Raw genomic sequence first — 15,987 nt, 5'->3', positions numbered from 1 at the left:
AGCCGTCCTCTGGGTAAGCTCAGGAGTCCCACATGGGAAGAAGGCCACAGTGACTGCACGGTGCAGACATCAGGCTCACCTGACTACGACGCCTGTGGTTTTATACTGCGTCAGCAGGGGAAGAGTGGTGCCGAGTGCCCCACAACTGAGGGCTGCTGAGGACTGCCTCAGGGGTGCATTTGCGGCTCCTTTCCTCCTGTGGTCCATGTAGAAGGAGAGTGCTTCAGAGATGACAAAGAACAGGAAAACAAAAATTCACACAAAGGAAAAGAAAAGTGCCCTCGCTAAGGCATATCACACACACAATTCTAAAAGCAAGTAATAAAATAAGCCTGTGAACTGGCCAATCCACATACAGGGTATTGAACGGGAAAACAAACATCCTGGGAAGACGAACTGGAGAGAGGCTGACTGTGGACCAGATCCTGACACTTAGGGGAAAGAGGCTGCCACCAGCTCTGTGTCCTCTTAGGCTGCTGATGAAAAGTTAAGTAATGGCCGGATCAGGGACGAGAAACCGTGAATGTATATCAGTGATAGCACAAACTGCTTTTACTAAATTGTTTTGTTTTTCTCTTCAGAAGTCAAAAGCATCAAAAAAGTAATTATTTACTCCACATTACTCACAATACTAAATATAAAGACCTGTTTTCAAATGAAGCTGTCAGTCAGCAGAGGCAGACGATCCAGTGCAGAGGTGCCCTGCTTTTCTTGTCCCTGACAGATGGCAGCGGAGCCCACGCCCTCACGACTCACCCTTTCTACTTGGTGGCACTTCTTCAAGGCATCCCCATACCGCCCCAGGCGCTGATAGGCAGAAATGCACTCCGTCTCAAACCACATGCACTGCATTTCAGTTAGGTTCTCCGTGGCAGATGCTCCTTCCTGAAACAGAAACGTGCATAAACACAAAGCAGCAAGCAAAAAACCACTCCCCAAATCACATTTTTAAAAAAAATGTACATTTAAGTTTAAAGCCTTGGGTTCAAATCCTGACAAGAAAAATCCTGACCTTTTCTTTTCCAACTCTGACCACAAGTATTACACCAATATATGCAATGAGCATAAGTAACATTGAAGCTTGTGATATTTTCAACGATTTATTAATCTATTTTGTATGTGTGTATACATACATACAAGGCACTTTTGGAAGTCAGAGCACAATTTGAGGAAGGCAATGCTTTTCCCCTTTGGGTCTTAGAGATCTACCTGCGGGTCCTGGTGGCACGCACCTTCCTCGCTGAGCCATCTCTGCAGCCCTGCTCCACTGGCACGCTCGCTAGTTTAACAGAACGGGCTCCAGATGACTAAGACTATTTCTAAGCATCAAAGCTCTTATTTTAACTATTTTAAAACAATAGCATCTTCTTTTAACCCTCTCTGTCTTTCTGCTATTTAACACTTTCTTGCTGATTCAAGATCACTATTGCAAAGATCTAAGGCTATCGTCACCCTTCTCAGCACGGTTCAGTCCCCACCTCCCTCCTGTGGGCAGCTACCTCTCTGCTCATGCACCTGTTGGTTAGAACAAGTCTTACTTCTCCAGCTCTCCTCTGCCACGTGTTATTAAAACTAAGCAACACTGGGCATGGTGGTGCATGCTTATCAGCCCAGCACCTGGGCAGGAGGATTTTGAGTTCAAAATCAGCCTGAGACAGAAAGAGAGATACCTGGAATTGTTCCAAATATTTGTTAGTTCAGGCTTAAAGGTAAGTATAAGAACATATATATATGTTCTTAACTTCAATGTAGGGCATTATATTTTTGCCACTGGTTGGAATATATTTATTTTAAACATTTGTGTGATTTCAAGAAAGATAACCAAAGTATATTTATGAAAACATTTTCATAAATGTTTTCAGTCTTTGGTCCCTTTAGCCCACTCTCCATTATCAATTCAATTCTTGGAATTCATTAAACGTCCCTCTGCTTAGGAGGTAAAGACAAAAGCACGTCAGTGTAAGGCCACCATGAGCTTATACAGCAAGAGCCTGTCTCAAAAAAAGTCTAAAGTCTAAAAATTTATTATCTCCAGATTTAAAAAGATGTATCTTCGTTCTCCTTTACAGCTATGTGTATTTTCCATTTTCTGACTCAATCTTCACAAAAAACTATGTCATCGTAAAAACGTTACCATACAGAACTACTGAATAAGCACATGTGATTCCCTGTAATTCTACACTGTGAACGATCTGTAGATGGGAGATGTCACGCACTCACTCACTCACTCACTCACTCACTCACTCACTCACTCACTCACTCAGACTGACCTGTTTCTCGATCTCCTATGCCCCTGAAGCTACATGTTAGCTGTCAGCTTAAATTGCTGGACTGAAATTTAATTTAAATTTTATAAATTAATTTTTTATTGGTTATATTATTTTTTTACATTTCAAATGTTATCACCCTTCCCAGTTTTTCCTCCACAAACCCCCTTTCCCTTCTCCCCATTGCCCCTATGAGGGTGCTCCTCCACCCATCTACCCATTCCTGCCTCAGTGCCCTAGCATTTCCCTACCCTGGGTCATCAGGCCCACAGGACCAAGGGCTCCCCTCCCAGTGATGCCCGGCAAGGCCATCCTCTGCTACATAACCAGCTGGAGCCATGGGTCCCTCCATGTGAACTCTTTGGTTGGTGGTTTAGACCCTGGGAGCTCTGATTGGTTGATACTGTTGTTCTTCCTATGGGGTTGCAAACCCCTTCAGCTCCTCCTTCAGTCCTTGCCCTAACTCCCCCATTGGGGTCCCAGTGCTCAGTCCAATGTTTGGCCACGAGCACCCACATTTGTGTAATTCTAATCCCTACTTCCACCTTCCAGACAGTGTCTTTCTCTAAAAGCCTAATGATTTTCATGCCTCTTTGTTTTAGTCTCTTCTCACCTTGGCACCTGTGATGACGGAGTGGAGAACCACAGTATGACCAAGGGCCATCTGAGTATTCTCTCCAAGCTTCAGTTACTATTCTGTAAAACATCAGACACCTGAGTATGTGCTATGTGAACATAAGCAATATTACTACTTTTCTGATTCATTTTTCCCCTACTATCCATCAATAACCCTCTCCCAATACTGCGTGTACCACTTTGTATATGCTATTGAGTCTATGACATCTCAGCTTCAGACACACTACTTACTAGAGCTTCCACTATGGTTACATAATTTTGACTTCAAAGAGTATAGGGGAATTCCAGAACAGGGAAGTGAGAAGGGGTAGAGGGAAGAATAGGGGGACAGAAGAGGGCTTATGGGACTTGCGGGGAGTGGGGACCCAGAAAAGGGGAAATCATTTGCAATATTAAATAAATAAATAAATAAATAAATAAATAAATAAATAAAATTATTTTGACTTCCATTTAGCACAAAAAACAAACAAACAAAAAACAAGAAAACATGGGCTTAGAATTAAAGACTTCCAATGCAAAGTATTGGCTCCAAATGACAACTAGCAAGGTAGTTTGGCCAGGGAAGTATTTGACTTCTAAACATTTTAATTGTATCATGTAGCTGATGATATACAAAACTGTTGATTAAATGAAATCATGTATATAAAGCACTTAGCTTAGTACTCAGAAGCATTAAAGCTATTTTTCTATTTCCCTTTATGAGTAAATAAATTGTTAGGACTACTGCAAATATTGTATATCAGGGCAATGCATCTAAAAGGAGGAAAGAAAAAGGTTATTTTTATAGCAATCAACAAGTTTTCTTCAATAAAAGTTGAGAGTGAAAAAGAGAGAACACATTAGTGTGTGTGTGTGTGTGTGTGTGTAAAAATCACCAAATCACCTGCCAATAATTAGTCATGTCAGATTTTAAAATTCAGTCTGTTTTTATGAGTACAAAAATGCTTATTAGCACTTTAATCATACTTTGCTGATTACTAAAGAAGACAAGTTTTAGTTATTCCATTCTCCACTTCTGTGAATTACTCCTTTCCTCTGCCCTTCCTTTCAGTGTCTTGTGACTTTTTTCTTTTTTACGTTTATATTTCTAGAGCATTTTTCCAAGTAGAAGTATTATTTGATAGTAAGCAATGCTATTCTTGCAGAGTCTCAATTATAAGAGTTTTCCTAATTATCAAAACACAATTAGAATCTAGTTAACATTTCAGCATGTATATGTGCATGGCAGGGGGAGGGGTTTGCTCCAGCGATGCCCCAGCACCACAGGACACAGTAGTACCTTTTTGTCATCCAGCATTGAGCCTTCTTCTTACTATATAATGTCTATCTTTGAGATGCAGACTGTTCATCTCAAAGTCTTAACTGAAAACTCAGATCTTTAACTTGTAAATATGGTTTCCCTACTAGGGATCAATGTCTCATTTAGTGTGTATTAGACATTTACTTCAGTGAATTCTTAGGATTTCTTTTTTTTTCCTTTTAAAGATTTATTTTAGTTTTAATCATGGGTATATGGTTATCTGAGATCAGAGGCATCCAAGAAGTTGAGTCATCTAGCACGGGTGTTAGAAATCAAAACTTAGGTCCTCATGAAGAGTAACTCATAGACTTAACCACTGAGCCATCTCTCCAGCCCCAAAGTTCTTGCCAAAGATTTTGTCATCATCATAGGCTGGATACATTGTCTAATTCTAACTTATATAAGACTATTTTGTTAAACACATACTTAAATTATAATACAGTCAAATATATCAATGCTATTCACACTTTATTTGAAACACTTCTAGGGTGACTGAATTTGATCAGTTCATGTTATACATGTTCATGTAAATAACCACTGCATCCCATTAATGCACATTACTATCATATGCCAATAAAAATTTAATTAGTAGAACTGAAAATGCTGTAGCTCAGTTGGTAGAGTGTTCCCATACTATAAATGAAGCCCTGAGTTCAACCCACAGCACCACAGAAAACTGGGCATGTTGGGACAAATTTGGCAGCCCTAGCACTCAGAAGGTAGAGACAGGAGGATCAGTTCAAGATTATCATTCCTACACACTGATGTAGACCAGCCTGGGCTACTTGAGTCTGTCTCGAAGAGTTAAATAACTAAAAAAGATGATCACTAAAGTGCAGAAAGGTAGGAAAACAGTGTATTAACGACATACAAATAAATATAAATAGAAAAAAGCGGTGGTTGAATGAAAATGGCCCCTATAAGTTCACAGCAAATGTTACTATTAGGAAATGTGGCCTAATTGGAAAAAGTATATGTGACTGGGGCTGAGCTTTTGAGGACTCTGATGCTCAAGCCAGGACTAGCATCACTCTCTCTTCCTGCTGTCTGCTGATTGGGGTACAAAACTCCAGCAGCATGTCTGCCTGTGTCCTACCAAGCTTCCCACATGATGACAATGTAGCAAACCTCTGAACTGTAAGCCAGCCCCGATTAAATGCTGTCCTTAATAACAGCTGCCATGGTCGTGGTTTCTTCACAGCAATATAAATCCTAAGACAAAACCCTAGAAAGAATGAAAAAATTTTTCTCCCCTTATCTATGCCGTCTTGCTCCTTTGGAAAATAAAGAGTGCTTCTTCCCCTTCAAGCATAAAGAACATTCTATATCCTAAACAGACTTCTGCTGAATCCTTCCAAATATCTGGAGAGTTTGTTTCCTATACTTAGCTCTCTAGTCCATCTGAAACTGGTGTGTGTGCACTGTAAGCTATGGATGTCATTTAATATTTTTCAACACAAATGACTATCTTTGCAATTTCATCTTTACTTTTAAAAGAATAACAGAGGGATAGATGATAAAGGAGAAAAATATAGGACAAATATTTAGCCAAACTATTAGACAACTTAAAGTTAATACTGTAACAGAAAATACAAAGAAATCTGAGCAATTTGAAGATGACTTAATAGAAAATTAAAGAGAAATCATACATTATAAAGAAAACATACTTGAGATATAAACTAAATTTTTAAAGTTTATTTACTTTAAGGCATGGTGTCATCTCACTATGGATCTCACTATGAAAACCAGCCTGGCCTTGAATTCACAAAGATCAGCCTGCTTCTTCCTCCTGCATGCTGGGATTAAAGGTATGCACCACCATACCTAGGCACAGACTGAATTTTGTAGCCAGGAGCACACACAAGCACATCACGGTAAGAAACCATAGTTAGAACACAGATTAACAAATAGGCATTCTTATGAATTTAACAACAAACTTATCAGAGAAGTTCAACTTTCCTAACTCAGGCGATTCCATACTTAGATGTTATTCCCTACCCTTGTGAACCTGGAGCACATTTCCTCTGCTTCTTTTATCATATTTGCTCGAAGCATGTATTTGGCACATTTGGAATTGATGAATCTATCAGCGGTGTCCAAAGACTGTGCTTCATCCATCCACTGTGCAGCTTCTTTGAGATTACCCATATGCTGCAGGAGAGGAAGCATTAGGAAAAAACATTTATGAGCAAGAGAAAAGGAGTGTCATGGAAATGGAAAGCAATGTATAAAAATGGTTCAAAGTTTGACATGATTTTGTCAGTTTGACATAATTAACTAAAAACTAAGAACTGAACCAAATGGCTAACATTGATTACACAATAAAGAATTCTTTAGGATTATTAGACTATAGAAAAAACTGCCAGAGAATCCTAGGAGTTACTGTTACTTCAAGTCTTTTTGAAAATGACCCAATTCCAACTATTCAAAAATCAAGATTAAAAACTTACCTTGTAAATTTTTGCTTTCATGTAGAATAATTCTATTAGAGTTGGAGTACTAGCAATCACAGCATTAATATATTCCAAAGCCAAAAAATACTGTCCAAGTTTATCAAAATGCTGTGCTAGGAAATACTGGACCCAGACTAGAGTTGTTGGGGGTTCCTTCTCCCCATTCTCTGCAATCAAACAAATATTAAATTGTTATAGGAAGAATGCTAAGTAAAGTTTTCTCTCCACAATTCAGAATGAAATCCATTGCTATTATTAAGAGCAAAAGTTTAGCAAAAATGATCAGTCTCAACAGAAACAGGTATGACTCTGTGACATCAAATTCAAAGGTGACAGCCATGCAGAGAAATAAAATCGTAGTTTAAGAGACTTCTAACCCCTAACTACTTCCAAATAAACAGTACTAGAGAAAAATCAATCTATCTAATTCTGGCTGAAAGGAAAATGCAGTGAACCAGAAAAAGAATCAAAAAAAGGAACTTGGAGAAAACTATCTTCCTACCACTGCATGACTTCAGAAGCAAGAACTGCCATATTACACACAGCCCACATGTGCAAAATCTGTGCTCCTAGCACACATATAACAGAAGCAGGGGAATGCGTTCCAAGTTTACAAGGGTTACCACAAGAGTGTCTCGCTGTCTCAATTAGCATAGTGTGATGGTCTGAATAGGCTTGGCCCAGTAAGTGGCACTATTAGGAAGTGTGGTCTTGCTGGAGTAGGTGTGTCGCTGTGGTGTGGGCTTTAACACCCTAGAAGCCAGTCTTCTAGCAGCCTTCAGATGAACTCTCAGCTCCTCCTATACCATGTCTGCCTGGACACTGCCATGCTCCCACCTTGACGATAATAGACTGAACCTCTGAACCTGTAAGCCAGCCCCAATTAAATGTCCTTTTAAAAGTTGCCTTGGTCACTTAGGAATTGTATGTAAGGGTTTCAGGATCTTGACCATCCAAGGTGAGAGTGGTCAGTGAGGTATGGTAGGAGGCACACAGAACAGAGGGATTCTGTCATGAATGCCCATAGTCCTCCTGGAGCTCTAGATCCACAGGGTCAGGGCTCTACAGGGTCAGGGCTCTACAGGGTCAGGGCTCTAGCAACTGTTATCTCCCATGCTCAGGTTGATTCTGACCTCTAGGCATTGAGATCCTGTAGTAAGTGGGTATGGTATATAAAGTTTAGAGATTATGAAGTTTTCCAGCTGTAGGTCAGAAGTCAAAGTACTTTGCTGAAAATATTCCAAAGCATGAGATATACTAGGTGTTAAAAAAAAAAAAACTGTATCAGATTTATGGAACTATGCAAAAAGTTTTGATAAATTACCCAATAATATTTCCTTGAAGCCTGAAGTTCACCTGTTTTATCTTTTACATGACATTAGGGTTTCCTCTAAGGTGCTGTTCTTCACACTGACTGTGGCACTGGGTAAGAAAGTCATTACACAGAGTCAAGCTGCTTTGATGTTGCACACAGTCTAGAATTACTCCGTTCCACGGGTACTGTACATTACAAAGTTTCCCAAGAGACTGTAGTGAAAGTCATGAGACACTATTCCTATTTGCATATCTCATTTTGCATTGGCAGGTGCTTCTTGCAGTTACCATTTAGTTGTTTTCCAGAGGATAAACATTCGTTTTATATTCTTATATATGTTCAGCTTGGTCATAACAACAAATGAACAGTTAAAAAAATCTTCAAGGTGTTTTTAAGCAAAAAATCCCCTTTTAATTTTGGAGTACTGCATGATTTCACAGAATTGTTACCAATGAGAATTTGGAAGTGGTTCATGAACAGTAAAAAAATTTTTTCCATAAAGATGCTGGGTTTTGGACAATAGAAAAAGAAACTGGCCTTGGGACAAATGGTTAGTAATATGAACATTATTACTATCTTATTGAGAATGCAAAAGCCCCTCTACAGAAAAGAATTTGACTAGTGGAAAAGGAAGCAGAAGAGATAACCTGAATTCTCATCTCATTTCTTCTTCCTCGTTATTCATGTGCATGCAATAAACTGTATGTTTAAATGAATGTCTATGCATTCAGTACACATGATGTGTACCCATACATGTAGAAGCCTCTGGAAGTCAGTAAATATATTATGTAGAGTAATGTCTCAAAATTAAAAGAAAACTCCCATGATGCAAATCTGTTGTTACATCCTTCTCTGTTTAGCTTTATATACAATTTTTTATTGGATTATTCAATTTGTTGAATATTTTAAGATCTGTCTATTTTAGATATTAGCCCTCTGTGGGATGGGGGTTTGGTGAAGATCTTTTTCCATTCTGTAGGCTGCTATATTGTCATTTTGACAGTGCCTTTGCCTCATGGAAGCTTTTTAGTTTCATGAGGTCCCATTTATTAATTGTTCTACTGCTTGAGCTATCAGTGTTCTGTTCCAGAAACTCTCCTGTAGTAGGGTGTTCAAAGCTTTCCCCCATTTTCTCATCTATTAGATTTATTGTATCCAGTTTTATGTTGAGACCTTTGATCTACATGGTCTTGAGCTTGTACTGACTAACAAATATGGCTCTATTCACATTCTTTTACATGCACACATCAACGTAGATCAGCACCATCTGTTGAAGATGCTATATTTTCCATTATGGACTTTTGGCTTCTTTGTCAAAAATCAAGTGCCCCTAGGAGGTGGTGGGTTTATTTCTGGCCCTTCAAATAAATTCCATTGATCAACATGTCTGTTTTGATGAAAAAAAAAAAAGTTGCCTTGGTCACGGTGTCTGTTCACAGATGCAACCCTAACTAAGACACGCAGTAGAAGCTTTAACACAGCTAGAGCATCCTGGCTCTGGTGAAGAATATGGTGAAGTGAAGAATATGACTCAGCCGGGCGTGGTGGTGCATACCTGTAATCCCAGCACTTGGGAGGCAGAGGCAGGTGGATTTCTGAATTCGAGGCCAGCCTGGTCTACAGAGTGAGTTCCAGGACAGCCAGGACTACACAAAGAAACCCTGTCTTGAAAAACAAAAACAAAACAAAAAGAATATGACTCAAAGAATATACCCCATGAGATTAAAAAAATAAAAATCGGATATGCCAGAAATCCAAGATTAGGGCACATAGGCCAAAGTCAGCTAACAAAAGCAGCCACAGAACATATGTTATTTGAGCTCTATTCTGTTCCCTATACTGTACTAAGAAACAATCAAAATGGCCTGCAGAATGGCAGATATGTCTACAGTGAAGCAGAGCGAATTTGCTGTATTATCTCAACAGAAGATCTCCTAGCATATGTAGGCAACTAATCAAATGACAAGACAATAATGCAAACACACTGAAACATAAATTAGAAAGCTGTGGTGGTTTGAATGAAAATGGGCCCCAATACACTCATATATTTGAATGCTTGAGCATCAGTTGCTAAAACTATTTGAAAGAATCAGGAGGTGTGACCAACCTTGTTAGAGAACCTGGCTTAGAGGTTTCAAAGCCCATGACATTCCCAGGCAGTTCTCTCTGCCTAGTGCTCTCAGCTACTACTCCAGCACCATGCCTGTCTGCCTGTCTGCCTGCATGCCTGTCTGCCTGCATGCCTGTCTGCCTGTCTGGCTGTCTGCCTGCCTGTTACCATGTTCGCTGTCTTAATGGTCATGGATTATAATCCTCTAGAATCATAAACCCATCCATAAACCCATATTAAGTGTTTGTTGGTTTTTTTTTTTATTGTTTTAAAAGTTAGTTGCCTTGGTCATGGTGTTTTGTCATGGCAATAGAAAAATGCAAATTTTCAGGAAATGCAGGAAAAATGCAAATAAGAACAAAAAAAATCAAATATTTTTCTTCCACATATGCTATCTAATTCAGGAGACCAAAGTATATAAAGGAAGGTTTCTTAAAATAAATTCAGAACTGGGGTTATAAGTCAGTGGCATAACACTTGTCTAGCATAGATAAGGCCCTGGGTTCAACTGACGACCTGGCCTGCCCAGCTAATAGATGGGGAGTAAGAATGAAATAAGGAATCTTCAATGATTGCCTAAAGCCTTAGGTCAGAGGAACTTTATAACAGGAACATCAGCCTGATAAGAAACCAAGCATCAGAGATAGCCAGAATGCCTCAAGCCTTCTGATATGATACAACCTCAAACACAAGGCACCATCTGTGAAATATTCAAACAACTGAAATCTATTAATCTCACTACCAATGTTACATGAAATAGAAATGACAGTGAGCTGGAGAGATTGCTCAGAGGTTAAGAGCACTGACTGCTCTACTGAAGGTCCTGAGTTCAAATTCCAGCAATCATATGGTGGCTCACAACCATCTGTAATGAGATCAGATGCCCTCTTCTGTGGTGTCTGAAGACAACTACAGTGTACTTACATATAATAAATAAACAAATCTTTAAAAAAAAAAAAAAGGAAAGAAATGACAGTGAAACACACAATGATGCCAAGAGAAAGAAATCAGTCAAATCCATGAGATTCTTTCTTGGATCTCAAAACAAATGAGTTTCAACAAAAGGCATTTTATCTTAAAGGAAAGAGAGATCATACAATATATTAAAAGTACACAAAACCCATCAAATACAAACCATGGGTCTTAACTAGATTAAGGTAAACCAATTAAAGTAGATTAAAATAAACCAATTAAACACCAATTTTGGACAGCGGGATAAAAATATATATGTGGACAGGTATTGCATATGAGGTTAATTTTGTGTGTTTTAAACAAAGATGCATATTAAGGTCTTTACAGGTAAAATAATGTTTGGACGTTGCCTTAAAATACTTTAAGGTGATGGTGTGGAGTTAGGAGAAATAGCTCAGCAGTTTAGAGAACTTGCTGCTCTTCCAGAGAACCCAGGTTCAAGTCCCAGCATCCGCATGGCAGCTCACAACTGTCTTAAACTCCAGTTTCAAAGGATCTAATGCTCTCTCTTCTGGCCTCCATGGAGCACCATGCATGCAGGTAAAACATTCATATTTTTTAATTCAGAAATTAAGAAACAAAAAACTCCAAACTCCAAGTGCAATTTGAAAATGACACATGAAGAACCTAAAGAAATTATCCCATACTTTATGCCTTCTATAGGATTCTCTAAATCAAATTGTCTTCCTTTACATGTCTCCACAGAGAGTCAAAGAGCCAAATCAGAGATGATTACAATTAATAAAATAGAAAAGTAGAGAATTTAAGGATTCAGTGAAAAGGGTTCTAATTCAACTAAATATTGGACAAGCCATTCAACCTCTTAAGTCTGTTTTCCTTGTTAACCAAGGCTAACTCCCAGCCAAAAAGATTATGAAAATTTTAAATGAAATAACACTAAAAATACTTTCATTTACTAATTCAAAACCATTGAATTAGTCATTTATGTAGCACACACATAATAAATGTAAAATAGTATTTCTGTGATTAAAATTAGATTGAAATGAGCAATAAAATTCTAATTTAGTCTAGGTTAAACTTACCATAAGGGCTAAAAAAGCCATTCATTTTAAGAGAAGCTTCATAATTAGTAACAAGTTCCTGGATTATTGAAACCTGTTAAAGAAACATATTTTTTAAAATTTAAAATCGCTTCACTGAAGGCATTTTTACTTGTGGACTGATGTGACTGGAACAACAACTTGCATTTTACTTTTACTGATATGTGTGTGTCAGTTTGTGTGTAAGACATCTGTATGCAGATGCTTCGAAAGACTGAAGGAGGGCACCCAATCCCCTGAAACTGGACTTAAGGCAAACTCACAGGAACATGTACAAACAAGACATATACAAACAAAGCATATTTTTAAACTATATTTTGTTTACTATTGTTAACCCCAGTAAGGAACAAGAAGTAGAATCTGTGCTTCTTTTGAACTGTATGACATGTATGCTGGGAACCAAACTCAGGTCCTTAGAATGAACGTCAAGTATTCTTAATCACTAAACCATTTCTACAGCCCTAAAACAACACATTCCAAAAACATAAGTTAACTAAACTATAGGAATTAAAATACTATTTTCTCCAATCTCCCAATCAGAACATTTAGAAGACTGAGAAAAAAAATGCATTGCTGTCTGTATTAATGGTTTTAGAAAGAAAAAAGCAAAAACACCTCCGTAAATTCTCAAGTCAAGAAAAAGCCTGAGGAATTTTTTAGTTTGTTTGGCTTTGGTGCCATTTCCCTTGCCCCAATACCAGAACTGAGGATCAAAATGAACCCAGGGTTTTCAAAGCATCCACCAGTGAACTAGGTTCCCAATTCCAGAATCCTGACATTCTTAAGAACAAATTACCACACTTGCATGATAATTGTCTTTGTTTCCCTGTTTTGGTCTGTAAGCTTAGAAACCACTATAAAAATGTTTAGATTTTACAAAATGTCACTACTTATAAAAAAGTGAAATGATCCAAAGTTTAAAAGTTTACACATTAAAAATGACAGCTCAGTCAGTCAGAGAGTTTGTCCCATTTAAGCATGAAGAGCTGAGTTCACTGCAGCACTCTCACACAAGCTGGCAATAGCCACACAGCTTGCAGCTGTGCCACCAAGCTGATGGGGTGGAGACAGGCGGACCCCGGAACTCACTGGCCAGCAGCTTAGTCAAATCAGTGAGCTCTAGGCTCAACTAGAGTCCCTGTCTCAAAAAATAAAATGGAGACTAACTGAGGAAAACACATGTACACACACAACTCATGCACCTGCATGCACAGGGGCACAAACTCAGGACCATGTACAAACTTCATATACAAACAAAACATATTTTTTAATGACTCTATTATTTTGTTTACTATTGTTAACTCAGAGCAGAAAGTAGAATCTGTGCATAATACAATTAGAGGTCTTTTCTTCTAATTTCCTTATCTAAATACTGCTAAAGCAAGGTCTAAAACAGCTTACTATTTTATGAAAATTGGAACATTAAAATATTTTGATTTTTAAAACAATTAAATTCATTTTCTTTCCCCATGCCTCTTTCATGAGCTGAATTGTATAACTGTACCATTCCCACATTCCCTGCCAGTGAAGAATAGACCATGCATCATAAAGTCCAGAGCAGGTTTTGGTAGCTACAGCATGTAGAAGGAACTGTCTACATGCATTCTGCTAAGACAGAATAATTTAATTGTCTTCATTTTGAATCCAATTAACCGGTACCACACAAAGTCACAGAATAGCATCCATGGAGCCATGAATCACATCACTGCCCAACCCTTTATTGCAAAGGGGTGGAGGGAAACGAAAATAAAACACTTCTCAGGCTTACTATACAACTGTCCATAACTCTAGTTCCAGGGGATCTGGTTCCCTTTTTCAGGCTGCTGAGAGCACTACATACACATAGTACACATACATGCATGAAAGCAAAACATCTAGCACATAAAATAAAATGAAATAAAAACAAACAAAAGAATACAGTCAAGCATATCTAATGAAAATGTGGCATTAGTAGAAACTGGCTAAAATGATCCTTTAAAGCTAATGAGTGTTTAGTTTAAATAACTTTGTTTTGGGTTGATTTTAATAGAGTCTAGGTATATAGGACTGGCGGGTCTGGAATTCCTACATAGCCCTGCCCTCAAAGTCAAAGCAATCTTTCCTTTCACATCCTTCTAACTGCTGGGATTACAAGCAAGTGGCAATATGTCCACTGAACTACTATTTGAGGCTGGGGAGTATGTGTGCATGTGCAAACCCAATCTAGGCGCTCAGGAGGGTGGTAAGCTTGAGACCCACATAGACTACACAGTAAGTTCATGTCTTGGAAGACAAGAGGTGTGTCTCTGATGTGAAATCCAAAAAGCTGACTTCATGGGAACAGAATTATTTTCACTAGAGGTCCAGAGGAGTGAGGGACGGTAGGCTGATATAATAGGTACTGAATACAGATGAATACAGAAAGATGCAGCAGCTACTGAAACAGGAGAATCACAGGGCAGTAGTGGCGCACGCCTTTAATCCCAGCACTTGGGAGGCAGAGGCAGGCAAATTTCTGAGTTCAAGGCCAGCCTGGTCTACAGAGTGAGTTCCAGGACAGCCAGGGCTATACAGAGAAACCCTGTCTCGAAAAAGAAGAAGAAAACAAAAATAAACAAACAAAACAAAAACCAGAGAAGAAGAGTATAGTCTACTGCTCTAACACTTACTAAACTGTGGATTGTAGCCTCCAGGGCCACAAATGTGGAAGACTCAAGGTGGTAATGTTTAAAGGTTGCTGAATGTGCAATGATCCAAATCAAAGAGCCCAGACACCAGTGAATGCTGGGCATCTCTCGCCGTGCAACAGAAACACTTTGCACTGCTAACTATCACACCACACCACAGCACACCACAGCACACCACGGCAACACACGCTGCCTGAAACACCTTTGCTCAAACTAAGACAACTATGCTATGGATTACACATTTTTATACACAAAAATGTCTGTTCTTATAGCAACATTATGACTTAACTGCAAAAAGTCATTCAATATTTTTCCTACCATCATTCCTGTTCTTATAGCAACATTATGACTTAATTGCAAAAAGTCATTCAATATTTTACCATCATTCCTCAGCCTCTAAGGATCAAATATTAGTTATGTCTTTGGATTCTATTATAAGAATAATTCTTAAATTGCTATGTAAGTTACTAACATGAGTTTCACTAAAAATTAAAAAAACAAACATTCAACGGGGCGAGAGAGATGACTCGGGAGTAAAGAGCACTGGCTGCTTTTTCAAAAGACCAGAGTTCAGTTCCAAGCATTGGCTCAGGTAGCTCACAATCCTCTGACTCCAGTTTCAGGGATCTGATGTTCTCTTCTGGCCTCTTTGAGAACCATGTATGCATATGTAAGTTACTAACATGAGTTTCACTAAAAATTTAAAAAAAAAAAAAAAACAAACAAACAAACATTCAACGGGGGCGAGAGAGATGACTCGGGAGTAAAGAGCACTGGCTGCTTTTTCAAAAGACCAGAGTTCAGTTCCAAGCATTGGCTCAGGTAGCTCACAATCCTCTGACTCCAGTTTCAGGGATCTGATGTTCTCTTCTGGCCTCTTTGAGAACCATGTATGCATGTGTTTCACAGATATACATTCAGGCAAAGCACCCATACACATAAAAATAAATCTTAAAAAAAGAATTCAATGAATTTTGGTTTGAGATTAGGACAAAATTTCCAAATATTTCTGAAAAGCCATGAATATACTTCTGTCATTTTGTCCTTTATATTTACGTAGAACAGTATTCTCAACATTGACAAAATATAAAACCAAAATACCAATCAGCTGTGAAAGGCAGAAGGTAAGCTGAGACGGCTCGGTAGGCAAACCCTACTAATCCTAGAGCTCTCACAAAAGCTGGGCTGCATAGCATGTGCCTGTGAT

General features: G+C 38.5%; 1 protein-coding gene across 5 annotated transcripts in view; it reads right to left on the bottom strand.

The window, feature by feature from the left end:
• Positions 1-15,987, bottom strand: part of Naa16 (N-alpha-acetyltransferase 16, NatA auxiliary subunit) — a 61,150-nt gene that overhangs the window by 18,739 nt on the left and 26,424 nt on the right. For 2 of the 5 annotated variants that reach the window (XM_052190857.1, XM_052190858.1), the window contains exons 10-13: positions 12,097-12,169; positions 6,654-6,823; positions 6,202-6,354; positions 757-885 (exon numbers count right to left, since the gene is read on the bottom strand). In XM_052190857.1, the coding sequence (XP_052046817.1) occupies positions 757-885; positions 6,202-6,354; positions 6,654-6,823; positions 12,097-12,169 (525 nt within the window). Of the gene's footprint in view, positions 1-79; positions 222-756; positions 886-2,880; positions 2,964-6,201; positions 6,355-6,653; positions 6,824-12,096; positions 12,170-15,987 lie in introns of those variants that run through there. The other 3 variants (XR_007979222.1, XM_052190859.1, XM_052190860.1) reach the window with 3 other exon arrangements.

This window comes from Apodemus sylvaticus, chromosome 8, assembly GCF_947179515.1.
Source record: "Apodemus sylvaticus chromosome 8, mApoSyl1.1, whole genome shotgun sequence".
Taxonomy (NCBI): domain Eukaryota; kingdom Metazoa; phylum Chordata; class Mammalia; order Rodentia; family Muridae; genus Apodemus; species Apodemus sylvaticus.
The sequence above is the reverse complement of the archived record's forward strand: the minus strand, read 5'-3'. Positions and strand labels throughout refer to the sequence as shown.